Source organism: Homarus americanus, unplaced genomic scaffold, assembly GCF_018991925.1.
Source record: "Homarus americanus isolate GMGI-L3 unplaced genomic scaffold, GMGI_Hamer_2.0 scaffold5589, whole genome shotgun sequence".
In the NCBI taxonomy this organism is placed as follows: domain Eukaryota; kingdom Metazoa; phylum Arthropoda; class Malacostraca; order Decapoda; family Nephropidae; genus Homarus; species Homarus americanus.
Window position 1 is genome coordinate 5,847,746 of NW_024736650.1, and position 16,304 is coordinate 5,864,049.

At 43.0% G+C, this 16,304-nt stretch overlaps 1 protein-coding gene across 2 annotated transcripts in view; it reads left to right on the forward strand.

The window, feature by feature from the left end:
• Window positions 1-12,486, forward strand: part of LOC121872316 (protein hunchback-like) — a 41,337-nt gene extending 28,851 nt beyond the window's left edge. The window contains exons 1-2 of one of the 2 annotated variants that reach the window (XM_042375027.1): window positions 2,802-2,881; window positions 7,689-12,486. In XM_042375027.1, the coding sequence (XP_042230961.1) occupies window positions 7,717-10,848 (3,132 nt within the window). In that variant the 5' untranslated portion in view covers window positions 2,802-2,881; window positions 7,689-7,716 and the 3' untranslated portion in view covers window positions 10,849-12,486. Of the gene's footprint in view, window positions 1-2,801; window positions 2,882-7,688 lie in introns of those variants that run through there. The other variant, XM_042375026.1, reaches the window with a different exon arrangement.
• The last annotated feature ends 3,818 nt before the right edge of the window (window positions 12,487-16,304 follow it).

The window sequence follows — 16,304 nt, forward strand, 5'->3', positions numbered from 1 at the left end:
GTGGACAAAATTTAAATTTAGTAGATATGTATATGGCAAATATTAAAATAAAAACCCTGATCAAAATGCATCAGTTAACACTAATATTCCAAATAAATCTAACCGTGGCCGAGGGAGGGGCGCCACACCCTTCTCCCCCCCAGCGTGGTCCACCAGTTTTTGAGTTCTTCTCCTCAACCTTATAATTTTATAGACTTGTCCCTGATTAACCAATGAATCCATGAATTATTATTACTGTTTACGGTTGACTGGTGTGGTGGTGAGTGATAATACTACGCTTGTTAATACATTTTTCTTGCTGTTATTAGATTTGTCTGGTCATATTAGAAACCTATTACAATGATGCCAATGCGCGTGTACTAACGTCTTTCAATTCTGTATTAGGTACACTTCTATGTGTGTGTGGGTAAGTACGTACTTAGGTCTCAGAAATTTCCTAGATCCACCCGTACATTCCATACAGGTAGTTGTCATGAGAGAAACGTTATGGGCGGAGGGGGTTGAGCAAGGTGGACGGCGGAGGAGGTGCTTCTCGGTGCATACATTCCTGTTGTTTATAACTTCACTGTCCGTGTTTGGTGGGAGATACGGGTGTTTGTTTGTTTTAAGGGAAGTTGTTGTCTGTGGACCGCTGGCCGCCAGGAGCCTGCTCTCACGTGTCCGGGTATATGTGCCTTATGCCTTTCATGAGGTGGCTAGCTACCTGTACTGTCAACGCATCACCCTTTAAAGGAAAACATCGGCTTATACCTGTTGGAAACACCTCGCCTCCGCCATCTGGATGACGGCTTAATTTCAGTCCCGCTCACTACATACTGTATATCATTCTCATTGGCATCAGTCATCACGTATAACCAGTTGTGTACAGTTTGCGTCATGTCAGTACCTCTGTTAACCCGTCAAGAGGCTCTAGGGTGCGCGGTTATCTCCCTCAATCCGCTGTCCGTTACGGCGTGGTCAGCCGGTGTTGTTTGTCAGTAAGGAAGGGTTGTGGCTCGTCCCGGCCTACTTCACCTGTGTGTGGCCCCCGGGGGTAAGACCTTCTCCGCGTGACCTGGTTTTCGGGTCCTCAGCTATCCTGTTTTCCAGTTATTGAGGTATTGTGTCAATTCACGCAAAACCGTGACAGGACGTGAGCTTCTACCTTGTGTGGCGGGGACATAAGGTTTAGTGTAATCCTTGCCTAGAGACTCCTCGGGGTCCCTACGGTGCTTTGGTTCCTTCATGTACCTTCTACCCCTTGTATATAAGATTTATTTTCCATTACTTGCGCAACTTTCCCAGTACCCTACTGTAGCGTGGAGAGGTAGCTAGTCGCCCATTGGTGGGTTAGTCCTTCTATCGGGTGTTGCCATTGGCTGGCGGCCGCGGGAAAGTAGGTCGCATCAGGTAACTAACCAGTGTCGCTTCACCACCACTGCTTTTTTTTCTGAATTCCATCTACTGTATACCGACAAGACTGTTCATGGTTTTTTCCCTGGCAAAGACTAGTTGATTCTGTACGTCAGTGACAAAAATAATTATGGTTTGAAGGAAGAGAGAAAAAGTCAAGTGCCATGGAGGCCGCTCGGTAACTTGTTTGTGGGGGGTTGTTTACTTGTCCCGTTTCCCTCCCCCCACCACCTTCCCTCGTGTTACCTCATTCACCTTACACTTGTTATCGTTACCAACTTTTCCTTCTACAGGTTCAAAAGTTTTAGAGGAATATCGACCAGAATATAAATCACGGGAGAATATTCTGACATATGATGGGTGAAACCAATACAAGCATGGCGGGCTGTGAGCAGGTTATAAAAAGAGGATTTGTGTGCTAGTGGTCGAGGCAGCAGAACACCTCCCCCCCCCCTTCCCCCACACCCTCGCTTTATCCCGGCATCCCACACGTGTTTGTTCCTCCACCTGTTACGCCAAAATATCACATTTCAAGGTTATATACTGTATATAGTTTGTACCCATTATGACAAGTAGCACAGTCAGTGTACGTTCATTAATCCATACTAATGTGTTATTGGCAATAAAAACTAAATTAACTTGAATAATTCAGTTGGGTCTTATTGAAGGACTCGGTTTTTTTTTTTTAAGTTTCTTATAGGTCGATGATTTTTTCTTGCCGTATTTCAGAGGTTAAGACACTGCTGGGAAGGGAAAGTGTTGCCTCCACACCCAGAATAGTGACGTAGGTGGCCGCCCAGACACCACCACCTACCTCACCATCACTTGTTTCCCATAAATCACACCTCGGACAGCCCAGCGCTATAAGGCAACTACGCTATTATCACTAATTTTATATTTTCATGCTGAGTTTACGACCTATACATACATCTCTTTTACTAACAAGTTACGCATCACCTGAACATCAACACCCCCCAGATTATTTCACCTTGAGATTATCCACCCTACCGCAAGCTTAACCTAACCTAACCACCAGGTAAGCATATGGGTGTTTAATGATCAGGTGAAATACGCTTGGAGGATAATCTTAAGGTGATCCCATATTAATTGATCCGTGCGATTGTTTTTAATGTGTATAAATTTTATACACATTAAAAACAAATATTATTTTGTTTCCTCTGCATAATTAAAGGTAATTCATACATATCGTTTATGTTGTTTGAGTACCGGGGTGAGTGACGCACCACGAGGGTGAGGGACAGGACGAGGGACCTATGGTAACCTGGGTACACAAGCTGGAGGGGGTGGGGGTGGGAAGGGGTGAGTGCTTGGGGTTGGGGGGTGGGTGTGGTGGGGGGGGTAGTTACAACAGGTGAGGTAAGCGCAGGTAACAAGCACCGCTAGTCTCCCAGGCCGCGCCGTGGGGGCTGGACCTCCTCATTTCGATGGATTTTGTTTAACAGTGAACTCTCTCTCGAGAGAGAAAAAAGTACGTTGTTGTTGTAAAATGTAGAAACAAAGCAAGTGGTGGTGTGTGGCGACGGTGTGTGAAGCTGCCTGTCTGTGCTTTGTGTTCAAGCTTTCTTTTTTTTTGCTAAACAAGTTTATTCTTTTCAAATCTTTGTATGCGAGGCTCCTCGACAACGACGGAGAGTTTTCACATTTTTTTTTGTATAAATCGATGAGAGTTTATCAGGCTTAAGGTATATATTAGACTATTTGCAGTTAAGTGATCTTAGATTTTATATTCAGAGTTTTAAAGTTGTGTGATTCCTGCGGTCCAGGAGAGTGAGCCTGCACAGTGGACCAGCACTCCGCCCCCTGCCTTACACAAAACTATCCTGGCTACTCACTCTGTACTCTACATTTATTTATCCATTTTAGGATCATTAACGGATTTTAAGTTACTCTTTATATCAGGAGAGTTGGTTGTCCTTTACACTGGTATTAATAAATGCACTGTCAGCATTCTCAGAGCTGACTTTACCACTAAAGGCCGAGATAAACAATGGTGAACTTCTTGTTACTCCAGAGTAAACTGACCTGAGATGACTCTCCCGCTGACTCATACACTCAACCAATCTATGTCCACGTTAACCCATATATTTTTTTTCCTGAATATTATTAACATTATCACGTTTGCACTGCGTCATGTTAAATTGTTTTCATGTCCGGTGTACTGTACATTAGTTAGTTCTGTATTTATCATAAACTGTAGGAAGAAAACCAATGTTTAATTTTCTGTACGTAATGTTTAAAGTCAATTTTGATCCGATCGTTGCCAGTTTATATGCATACACGTGTACCAATAATCCAGTCCTGACATATTATTAGTACATAGGAGCCAGATCCGAGGACATGGCTAGAACACAACACAGTCAACCTATTTTTTAATACTCGAGCGATGAATGTCGGTAGCGGCGTGGAAGCCAATGAGCGATATAATACGTTGTAAAGTAGTCTACGGCCCCCACACTCCTCGTCCCAACCTACCGCCTTTTACAGTGTACAACTCGTTCCCTCTCCCATCCGTTAAATAGTCATCTTATTGAACACCAAAACTTACAGAGATAAACTTGATATGATATAAATAATCTTCCGAACGAATTATGAAAACAGATTAGGTCCTTGAGTATAAACCTTGAAGTGTCTTGGTTGGTGAGTTTCAACTAGTTTTACCAGCATCAACACGACACCTCAATCAATAGGGAAATATCTCGGGTGTAAGAAGTTCGCCTCAATAAAAACCTTAAGAGGAGTTGCTAAGTGGGCTGTGTGTGTGTGTGTGTGTGACCTTTGCTACGACAGTACGAGTCACTTCAGTGTATTTTGTGAGAAATGTTACCGCTGGCCAGTCATGTGAGGAATGTCGGGCTCGTGGTGGTGAGAGTCAACGTCCACAGGTAGATCTTTACCACTATCACATACACCTGATCCAATTAATACGTGTTTTATTATACTTAACTTTTATAGCTAAATCTGGGTTGACTGATAGAAGAGAACTCTACTGAGACTACCTGAAGAATCTCCACCCCCAACCTGTTTCACTTCAAGATTAAACCTCCCTAACGCTACTTAACCTAACCTCATCCCTCATATAGTGTTAGGGTGGTTAATCTTCAGGTGAAATAAGCTGGGGAGGAGATTCTTCAGGTGATGCTTTTATTTACTCTCGTGCGCATTTATTGTTCGTGTGTTCATATGAATTTTCTTATCGTTGATTTTCTTTTTTTTTTATTAATAATCAATTAAGTCTGTAAAACAACATCTATACTTGATAATTATGTTCAGGTTATAATCATCCGAGTTGGATTAATTATGTATAAGTGTTGATTTGATTAAGTTCAAGTTGTGATTGGCTCAGTTGACTTAGTAATGTAGAGGTTATGATAGAACGAGTTAATCTGATCGGTCGTCTTCAGTTAAGATTGGTTGATACAAATATTTTCCTGAGCCTCCAGAATGGTCACACGGGAGGCGACACACACACACACACACACACACCAGGTCACACGGGAGGGGACACACACACCTGATTTATGTACTGTACAGCATACCATTATATCTAAATCACATCTACAGTAAGTTCGTGTATTTACAGCCACCGGCTGCAACTCTATTAATAAACCGTTTAATATTATTATTTTACACCAGATCACACGGGAAGGGACACACACACCAGGTCACACGGGAAGGGGGTGACCGGATAAAACCCCAACCCGTCTCATATATAAAATATAAAATAAAACACTTTTATGTTTAGGTTAGGTTAGTGTTGACAAATAACAACCCTGTTGGGGTTTTGTCAAGGAACCCGGGAAGGGACACACCAGGTCACACGGGAGAACACACACACACACACCAGGTCACACGGGAGAACACACACACACCCACACCAGGTCACACGGGAGAACACACACACACCCACACCAGGTCACAGAAGGGTCGATTATCATAATACGTAGGTACACTGTATATGGCTTTTTAGATTAGTTTGATATCAATAAACAGTTCATAGCGTGTGTGGCTGTATGCAAATGCGTGTGTATGCATACATGTGCTGGCGTTATCTGTGCGCGCGTGTGTGTGTGTGCGCGTGTGTGTGTGCGTGTGTGTGTGTGTGTGGACAGAAGCACATACAGACCTGAACCAGTAGCCACTACCAGCAGGAGGGAATGTAAGTGTGGGATAGGGGAAGAGGTGGAGGGAGGGAGGGGAGCCACAGGTCACGTGACGTCGGGGCGGCGCGCGGTATTTTTCCGCTTGACCGCTCCGGCCTCTGATGCTGTGTACGCGACCCGTCACTATTTTAACAGCTTTGTACCCCCGCCCCTCACCCCCATCCCCCTGTCACCCTGTCCTGGATGTATCTATGTTTGTTGGCGATGGAGACACGTGCTGGGGAGTACCACAACGGCTGACCCCTCTCCACCACCCAGGGAAACATACACGCTGTTGGCTGTGCTTCAGAGAGGAGTTAGTTTAGTGAAATATTCTCTTAAATAACTCTCTTACAATGGTGAGATCATATATACATTCCGACATAACGTATTTTTTTTAATTCAATAAATCTTATTAGTTAATTTACTGTACATTTCAATGACTGGACTTTGGTATAAAACATTGGACAGTAAGTCTACCCGTTAGCATGCAAGCCACCGCCACTACAAGTGTTCACGTCAGGGAGGAAGCCGTTGACTTGTTAAGGATCCCCGCCATGTTTCCTGATAATCTTGTCCAGGGTTATTTTAAAGCCCAGCGCGGTTCTTGTTTACACGGCTTCTGTTGAAAGGTTACACTGTTCCTAAGGTCGCGTCGGGTCACTTGAAGATTGACCCCCCTCCACATCTTATTTCACCTGAAGATTAACCACCCAAACGCTAAGTTAAGCCTCCAGGTGGTGTTAAGGTAATTAAGCTGGGGCGAATCTTCAGTTGATTCCATAGGTCGACCACGCTCTGCTTGATGTACTTCCTTATAATCGTTGAGATGGCGAATTAGTATGAATGCATGACGTGTCTTGTTGATAACCTTATCAGACTGTTACGTTATACTATACAAATGTTTCAATCCCGACTTAAATATATGAATTTTTAACATCAAGAAATAGCATGTAGTTCTTGTTGAAATATTCAACTGTATACCTAAGGTGTTACTTTTCAAAGAGATAATATAATGAATATGTTACTGTCAAACGTTGTGCTAAGAGTGGTGTTACGGTTGAGATGTGATGACCAATGACACAAACAGCTTACCGTCACCACACTCCTCCCGTCACGCCGCTAAAGAAAACGTCCGGGGATGGGGGGTGGGGGGGTGACATTGATACCCCACATCATCTCATCTTGTCGCTAACTACAAGTCACCAATCCCTCAAAACTTAAACTAGAAATACTCACCATATTACACCGTGCGATACTAGTGTGGTGGCGGGTCAAGTGAGTCACCAACAGGAAGATGTTATTATGGTGAGCGAGGGAGGGGGGGTGACAGGAACACCTGGACCCCAAATAGTAACGTCCACAACACAAATAATGACGGCTGGAGGCTCGCACACAATAAGGTTTACGTCGCTTTTAGTAACACTTTCACGGGACGTCGGGGCAGTGAGGGCTTGTTTACGTGTTGTGTCCAGGCGAGCGTGCTGGTCCAGGCTTACCCTCGCTGCTCATCACCACCTCCCGACATAATTATCTAATGCAAGTTATCTTAAAATATTGAACTTTATTGCAATGCTGAAATAAATTAAAGCGTTATACGCGTAATATACTGTACAACAGATCGTCTCCTGGTCCGTTTAGGAGGATCTCTTGTTACCGCGAGTGGCAAACAAATGCAGTGGTCAAATAGTACTGTTCTCTCGGGTAACAAGGATCCCTTCTCTGAACCACCCTGGAAATATTGTAACTGTCTTAATTCAAAATCTACTTGACGCTGACTAAGACAGGATGATAATATAATAACTATTCTGACGGTACATTAATATATTGTCATTCTGATGTAGTATTAAGTAAGATTTTAATATAAATTTCAAGATATAGTTTTATGAACATTTCTAAGTTAGATTTCAAGTAATAACTTTAGATCTGGTAAAAATTCGGCACCCTAGCTTATTTTCCCTGATGATTAAACACCCTAATGTTATTCGGAGGTTGGCGTTAGGGTGGTTATTCTTAAGTGAAATAAGCTCGGGTGCTTAACCTTAACATGATCCGTAACTTTATGTATATCATTAAGTTTTAAGATGTTATAAAGTGTGGAGGACGAAGTAGTGACAGTATTTTTACGTGTTACAGGAGTGAGGAGCGCCTGCCGTCCCGCCTCATGCTGCAGCAGTCACCCATCGCTGACCACTTCCCCGCCCGCTCCCCCACCATGTCTGCTGAGTGTGAGGCTGTTCCACCTCAGTCGCTCGCTGCTAATCCCATGCCCACCGCCTCGCCCATGACCACCGCTGCCAAGCCCACAGAACGGCACGGCTCCGCGGGCATCAGCTACGAGGGGCGTGTCTCTCTTATCCCGCCGCTGGCCGGCTACGAGGCTACAATGCGTGCAGCCATGGAGATGGACCGTACACACACCAGGGACCACCAAATGCCTATGGACACGGCACATGTCCACAACGAACGCCACTACGGCACCGTGCAAATGCAGCAAGACCTCCGCCGCTTGTACGAGCAACGGGCGAGGATGCACGAGGTCAGTCAACTGTATTCACACCGTGAGGAACAATTAAGACAAGCTTATCCTCAATCTCAGGAGACTTGTACACTTAAAGAGGAGCCCATTAACACCTCCAGTGAGCAAGAAAATGATGCCAACGACATCCAAATGCATGACAGTACTCACCTCTTTCCTCAGTCTCACCAATCATCTGGAGAAAGCAGTTACACCTCGGCTGACCAGTCTCCAAAACCAGGCCAGTCTCAGGAGGTGACCATCAAGGAAGAGCCTCAGCAGATAGATGAACAGCAGGCAGAGGCTCCGGAGCGTGAGAAGGACCACGCTCACAACGAGTCCGATACAGTGCTACGCTTTGCGAGACCCGAACATCAAGCTGAATCAACGAGATCACCAATTGAGAAGGCTGGAGAATCACCAGACCTGCCCACAGACTCTGCGAGAACTCAGTCCACCGAAGAGCAGCAGCAGTCTTTCCGTGCATATGATCCATCTTTCAAAAACAATGATAGCATAGAAAGAATGTCTCCTTTTGATGAGAATTATCATGGTAGTGAGGAACACATGCCATCCAGTGTAGAACCCGATGGTGAGGACACTATGGACTCCTCCATGAACCCTAACGAAGGTGACATGGACCATCTCTCCCGCCTACAACACGCTATGCAACTGTCCGGTGTCATGTCAGATAAAGACGGCGACTCAGGAGATAAGCCTCAGGTGTTCCAGTGCCACATCTGTTCATACTCTGGAACTTCTCGCTTTCATTTCAACACTCACCTAAACACTCACTATGATCACAAGTGTATGAAGTGTGAGTTCACAACCCACGCCGAGGCCAAGCTGAGAGACCACATGCTGGACGCTCACGGAATCAGCCTGGACGCCAACGAGGATCTGGAGAGTATACGTGTGCCTCGGGTGAACGCACAGGGCAAAGTGAAAACTTTCAAGTGCAAACAGTGTGAGTATGTGGCTATAACCAAAAGTGACTTCTGGGAGCATGCACGCTCGCACATAAAGAGCGAGAAACTTCTTACCTGTCCAAAATGTCCTTTTGTGACAGAATATAAACATCACTTGGAATATCACCTAAGGAACCATTTTGGATCAAAACCTTTCAAATGTAATAAGTGCAATTACTCTTGTGTAAACAAATCAATGCTGAACTCGCACATGAAATCTCATAGTAATATATATCAGTATCGGTGTTCAGACTGTACCTATGCCACTAAGTACTGTCATTCCCTTAAACTTCACCTACGCAAGTATGGCCACAACCCTGCCATGGTGCTTAACCCAGATGGAACTCCCAACCCGATTCCTATTATTGATGTGTATGGAACACGGAGGGGACCAAAACTGAAGAAAGATGACAAAGGAATGCCAATTCTCCCGCCTCATTATCAAATTCAAGCTCAAATCCTAAAGGCACAGATGCATGCATCTGGAAAGATTGCTCCGTCACCCTCCTCGCCCCTTGACAGCCCACAACCCCCGAACCCGAGGCAACCAACACCTCTCCCGCCAACATCACAGACCGGGCCTCCTCACTCACCATTCCCAATACCTTACCCAGGTATGATGGAAAACTTCCAAAACTCTTCGCCCATCCTGTCTCGCGCTCTGAAATCCTCGGAAGAACCTCGGGAACAACTGCGAGAACTCTTACGTGAGAGAGAACGCACTGCACATATAAATCCCTTGTCACCAAAGGATGTCTTACGGTGCTCTCTCTGTGATTTTGTCACAGATCGTCGAGATATGTTTTCTCAGCATATGATGATTATTCATGCAACTGCTGAACGTCGAGAAGACAGTGATGACACACCTCGTTCTCCACAACCCATTGAACGTTCAAGTACTCCAGAGCATCGTTCCATCTCTCCAGTGCGCCCTCCCATCTTTCAACATCAACCACCACCACTCACACCCAATGAGACAGGTCCACTGTACTCACCATTAGCAGCAGCTCATAATCTGAAAGAATATCTGACCTGTGCCATGAACCCCTTCTTTTACCAACGTATGATGAGTGGACAGATTCACCCAGCATTTGGCTTGCAGCAACACCTGCAGCGCTTTACTCACCCAGTACTGCAGGGACCACGACCCATCCAACCAGAGGAAGACCACCGTCAGCCCTCGCCTCAAATTTCCCTTCACCAGACTCTCTTGCCCAACACTGATGGTGTCCTGGACTTAAGTAAGGAACAAACACCGCTTCAGCAGCTTGCCATGGCCACAGAACACACGCCACCTCAACCAATAAGAGACACCAGCAAAGAACCACCGCCAATCCAACAAAGGACAGAGTCTCGAGCATCTCTTTCTCCAAACCATTCATCTCCTCAGTCATCATCACCGCCTCGCTCCGAGACATCAACGCCACCCTCAAAAAATCGTCGAAAGGGTCGTGCTTTCAAGTTGGAGCGTATTGCCCTACGTCTGAGTGAAAGTGCTGAGGGTGAGAGCAGCGGTCACGATGAAGACATGCGACGTGAGGATGATGAGAGCCAACCCAAGGCATCTGAGAACCGTATGCCACCACTCATGCCCATGGAGCAGCTTGATGACCCGCCTGAGGGTCAGGAAGCCTGGCAGAGTGCCCATCAGTGTCAGTTTTGTGACATGGCTTTCAAGGATGTTGTTATGTACACTATGCACATGGGCTACCATGGTTATCGCAACCCTTTCACCTGCAACATGTGCGGTCATCAGGCCACAGATAAAGTGGCCTTTTTCCTCCACATTGCTCGTTCTTCACACTCGTGAGCTGCAATGCTCCCGCATACACACCTAACACTTAAATTTAATAATCTCACTCATGATGTGAGATGTGATCTCAATGAAGAATCGTTGATCTCGCTGGCTGGTGCTGGGCTCATAAGTCAGTGAGCACTGCTAGAGCCCGGATAACCAGCTGCTACTGCTGCATGTGTGCTACCCTGGTGCAGGTGGCACACCAACTCAACCCAGTTCCCTCTCATGGGTGCTTATAGGCTAATGGTCGTGGTTCACTGAACTGCAGTAACACGTAGGCTCTAGTCAGCTGTAGAACTTGTACTGTATATATGAGAGTTTATTCAGTGTAAATTCATATTTCATGTGATAACTTCAATCAGAAATGATCGTTACAGAATTTCATTTGTGAAATGGATCATTTAAGTAAATTTTATCTTTAAACTTAAAAATTTTAATTCAGAAAAGTTAAATTCAGTAACTAATATTTAGTCTGATTCTATTGAACATTTTGTCACAGTATTAGTTTGGACTTATGCGGGTATTAGTTTGTAGTGATTTAAGTTTAAATTGTGCAGTGATAATTTGTTCCAGAAATCCATTAGGTCCCCTTCTCCACCATATATTAAGTTAAGAAGGATGATTATAATGGATCTTGTAAGGCTGTCTGTCTCTTGATGCTGTCCACTGTAGATGTAACTTTGAAGAGTCTAGATATATCCACTTGACACCGCTGACGTCTTCAGAGACGGAACACAGCTCTTGATGGTGTACTGTACTTGCGTGTGATGGACTCCAGCTATGTACATGTAAGCGTAACACCCATAGAGTCATATTAATATTATATTTTAAAAATTATATATTATCTGTATAATATTGGGTCAGTAACACTTAAAGATACCTTTAAGTGTTACTGCAATTAATAATACTGTAATAATAATGATACTGTATAAAAATTGTCAACAGCGCCCAGTTAATTTTTTTTAATGCTAGATATTATGAAGACGTTCCTTTTCGTAACTTTGTACTCAGGGATAAAACGAGTGAGAGACGGGGCCCTCATAACATATCTTGTGGGCGTGTCTGCCACAACACTCTTACCAGAACGCTTGTATCCCAAATCCTATAGCCACCTCACACTCTCTAATAAACTGTTCTCTTTGCATTTATCCAAAAGCCACATTTTCAAATGAAGGCTATTATTAACACAGCGATAATATAGTCGCAAACACGACGAGTAAAATTAAAGACTTAATTTTCAAGTAAAACAATGAATGGGATAACAAAAGATGAAATCATAACTACCATCTTCACATGTAACACTGAGAGTATGCCACCAGCGACTGAGGTAGGTGGCTAGCCACCAAGTGTCAGTATCTTCCTTAGCGAGTGGGACCCTGGCCACGCAGTGTGAGTAGACTGGCCGTAACCCTGGCCACTTACCCAAAGCACTGGCATCAATTTGGTTACTTGTAGTCGAGGATGAGAGATTCACTTAGAAAAATGTATAATAGTAGCCATGAGCACATTTCAATTTTCGTGTACAGGGACTAATATGTTCCTTCCAGTGTTCTCCGTGTCCCGGGGCAGTGGCTTTATATGTGTAGTCTGTGGTCATGTAGGGTTTGCCTTGTGTTCAGGTACAATGTCATATCAAATATTAAATCAATTACTGCTATGCATGTATTTCCTTCCCCTTCATATTCCCCATGTTGTTTACGACGTGTGTGATGAAAGCTCCAGTTAAAATAAAAACTCTGGTATTCAGGAATGGTAACAAATACTAATACTATGCGATAGAAATAAAAGTTAACACGTTGTCTACAAGTTATCTGTGTTGCTTGCACAAAAGGTGGTGACAGTGGGTGTGAAGAGAGAACACAGCAGCTAAAGGTAATGTATGGCGCGCCATGACACCTGGACGCAAAACAGGATGACCAACAATAAGTCATATACCAACACACCCGAGTCTTTCGTTATCTACAATAAATTTTAACTCAATAAAATAAAGTAAAAATCTTTTAAGATATGATTCTGGCTCGAAAAAATCAAAAGAACGGAAATATAACTAAAATAAAAGTGAAATTATTGAATATACAGTATGACTAAAACATATATACACACTGCCTTATATATTTTCTTGGAGATCGCTTGAATGTCTGTACTAAAAAGGCAACATTGCCCTCGCCTGTGGGAGGCCTCCCACTCCTACAACATGTGAGGACAATGTTGCTGTTGCAATACAACCATTCATGCGATCTGCACGAAAATCTGTACGGTAATGTGTATACATTTTTCCGAGACACAATTCGAAAAACGAGTAAACTGGACTTAACAGGAGCCAGTACAAATATGACACCACGAGGACATGAAACACTAGTCCGTCAGTGGGGGAGGAAGAAGGTGGATGAGCGCCGTAGAAGGGGGGGGGGGGCTGTAGTAAGAACCCCCAACGCCCTTCACACAACTACAGTAAAGAGATTTTCTTAAACTAAAAATGGGTGAAATTGGACTCAGTTTATATGTTTCCTGTGTACAGTATTAATCGACTTATTTTCCTCAATTACATATAAAGTTTCGAAACAAAATTCACTTCTGACTAACAATTTTTGTACATGAAATAAGAAGTTTCAATTTGATACATAAATCAATGATAATTAAGTAAATATACAGAATATGTATAAAAAACCCACTGAATATTAGTGTGACAAATGTGACTAACATCAAATAACAGGAAACATAAGCTAACAAGGAACTATAAAAAAAACGCCCAATGATAAAAAATTCGATAATTAACAGTATAGAGAGCGGCCGCTGTGTTAAAAGATATGGCTGACTGCTCCTAGCCAATAACGAAGCTTAAAAAGAATCTAGCCAATCAGAGCTATTGATTTAAGAAGTGGAGGACACGCTTCATAAAACAAAAAGACATTCCCTAACTGCCTGTGCTGTAGGTGCAGTGCCAGTGTAGTTCGCGTGTATGTGATATTGCCTGATTTTATTATACTAACAATAGGCTTTTATGGCCTTAAAAACAAAGTCAGTCCTGGAAAAACCTGACGTCATTGATATTGTTCAGCACTTGACTGCTTAAATACTTTGCGATGGCGAACTAACCGAGAATGTTTTTTTTCCTTTTGTTTTTTCAACAAGTCTTTATAGGACTCCAACGCTGCAGGGCGTAAGGCGAGAATTAAGCCAATCAGGTATGACCATTTTTTTTCTCTGAACATAAAACTTATAAAAGAAAAAAATGGGGGTAATTTAACCTAAATGATATTAAAAAAGGCTTACGTCAATGATTGTTGTACCCTGAAAAAAATAAAGACTAATGAAGGAGTAGTAATGAAGAAAAAAATTATAGCCACTATGATGAGAAAAGATAACTTAGAGAACACAATGATCAGGATAACCTAAAGAGCAGTGATGCGTTAAGCTCCTTCACCGAGGGCTGCACAAAACCACACACACGACACCACAAATATAAATACAAGAACAGATGCACACATAATACTAACATACTCAATCATGTACGTAAACCACTACAGGTGTGTCACACATTCATAATTACACATAAATATAAACACGTGGATAACATGACCTCATCACTTTCAAAGTCTAATCAAATGAGGATCTATCAGATGACCTTGTCTCACACCTCTTCATGTTCAAAACTAAATACACGTAGTGTACCTTTATACAGTTTCTATCCACGAAATACAAGGGCAAATCGGTACAAATAATATTAATAAGACCTTAAAAATCACTCTACAATATCCAGTCACACAAAATCTAATAGATTGTGTAAAAGTCCACACAACCAACCACCTGTCCTCGTGCATTGGTCATTAATACCTCCTCTGCCTCCCTACACTCCGCCTGAACCTCACGTGCACTCTCAACTCTCGTAAGAGTCATAAACAGTACTAAACACTGTCGTCATACGCCGAGGAAACAATAACATCGATATAACAGTCTTCTAGAAACCATGTACTAATTGTTTCAGGACAGCAAGACCACTCTTCTTTAACAACAGTGATTCCTCGTCCCAAGTCAACCTTCCCAGGCAGCTTAAAAGAGTTCCTTGAATTTAACACATGAATCTACCAAAAAATGCATTAAAAGTGTGTAACCTCTCGTATATATGTCCCCCCCCCCCCTACTAATCGCTACTATATTTCTTCTTTCTTATGACACAGCCTTTACAAAAGCCGTGTCTTCAGTGGGAATATTACTCTTATGACTAGAGGTGTTACACAATCCTCCTCGACTGTTAGAATACCTAGGATAAATGCTACACTCTTCAACAGTGGCCCTGACTCCCTGTCCTCCACCCATCTATGACCGTCGCTCACTGTCTAATACCCTCAGTGATGGTCAGTCCTCTAGTGAAGTTGACCCCCGTCACCCCCACCATACCGGGCGGTTTATCCATCCACTCAGCACTACAATACTCGTCATCGACTCACTGCAGGAAAAATTACTTACAGTACATAAATCTTCCGCTAGACTGTGGGATCTACACATCTTTCCTTCCTTACAAAACCCGTAGTATTTTTCTTCAAATTATTCGACAAAAAGAGACACTTCCTTACCTGCATAAACTAATAACGAGTACCATAGTCCCAATAATTACGTCTAAGCTTGGTTATTTTATTTTGAAAAAGGTTAATCACTCACGTCCAAATTCAGTGTCAATAGTTATTCCCAATAAAGTTTCATCAATCAAGTTAATATCAACTGAACATGTTCCCAAAAAGTACAGTACTCTGTATGCACTAATGGGACGACGGCACCTGATTGGTTAACCAGAGACGCGGAAAAAATATCATTTGGATGTACAATCTATTTTAATTTGAATCAAAATTAAATTTAACAAAAATTATGTACTCGTTTAGATAAAGCCTAAAGTAAATAGCGGTATTTATAGTGCTAAATTCGTTGTGTAATAAATTATTAATATATACTTTACTGTATATGAATAGGGATAATACTACAGTATTTGTGCGTCAGCCAGGGCTGTGGAGTCGAAGACAAAACCTTCGACTCCGACTCCTCAAATTTTTATGCTTCCGAATCCGACTCCGACTCCGACTCCTTGGCCTATTTGTAACAACTATTTCTACACGCAGGATGGCAACTGTTCCTGCAGTTGACTAAATAAAACCAGAAGTTTTTATTTTTTTTCTATCAACCCTCTTATAGTGGGCTGAAGGGATTTAATATAATTAAATAATGGAGGGAAATACTCAGATACTAATACTATTACTAAGCTCGTGAAGAAAATGGCAATTCAGTGCAATCAAGATTCAGCTGGAGTCGGAGTCTGGACAATTTTACCGACTCCGACTCCGACTCCACAAGCCGAAATTTCCTCCGACTCCTCGACTCCGACTCCGACTCCGACTCCACAGCCCTGGGCCGTCAGCTAGCGCGATTTGTTCACTAACACGGCGTAATATACGCTTTGTGAGACATTAAAAATTATA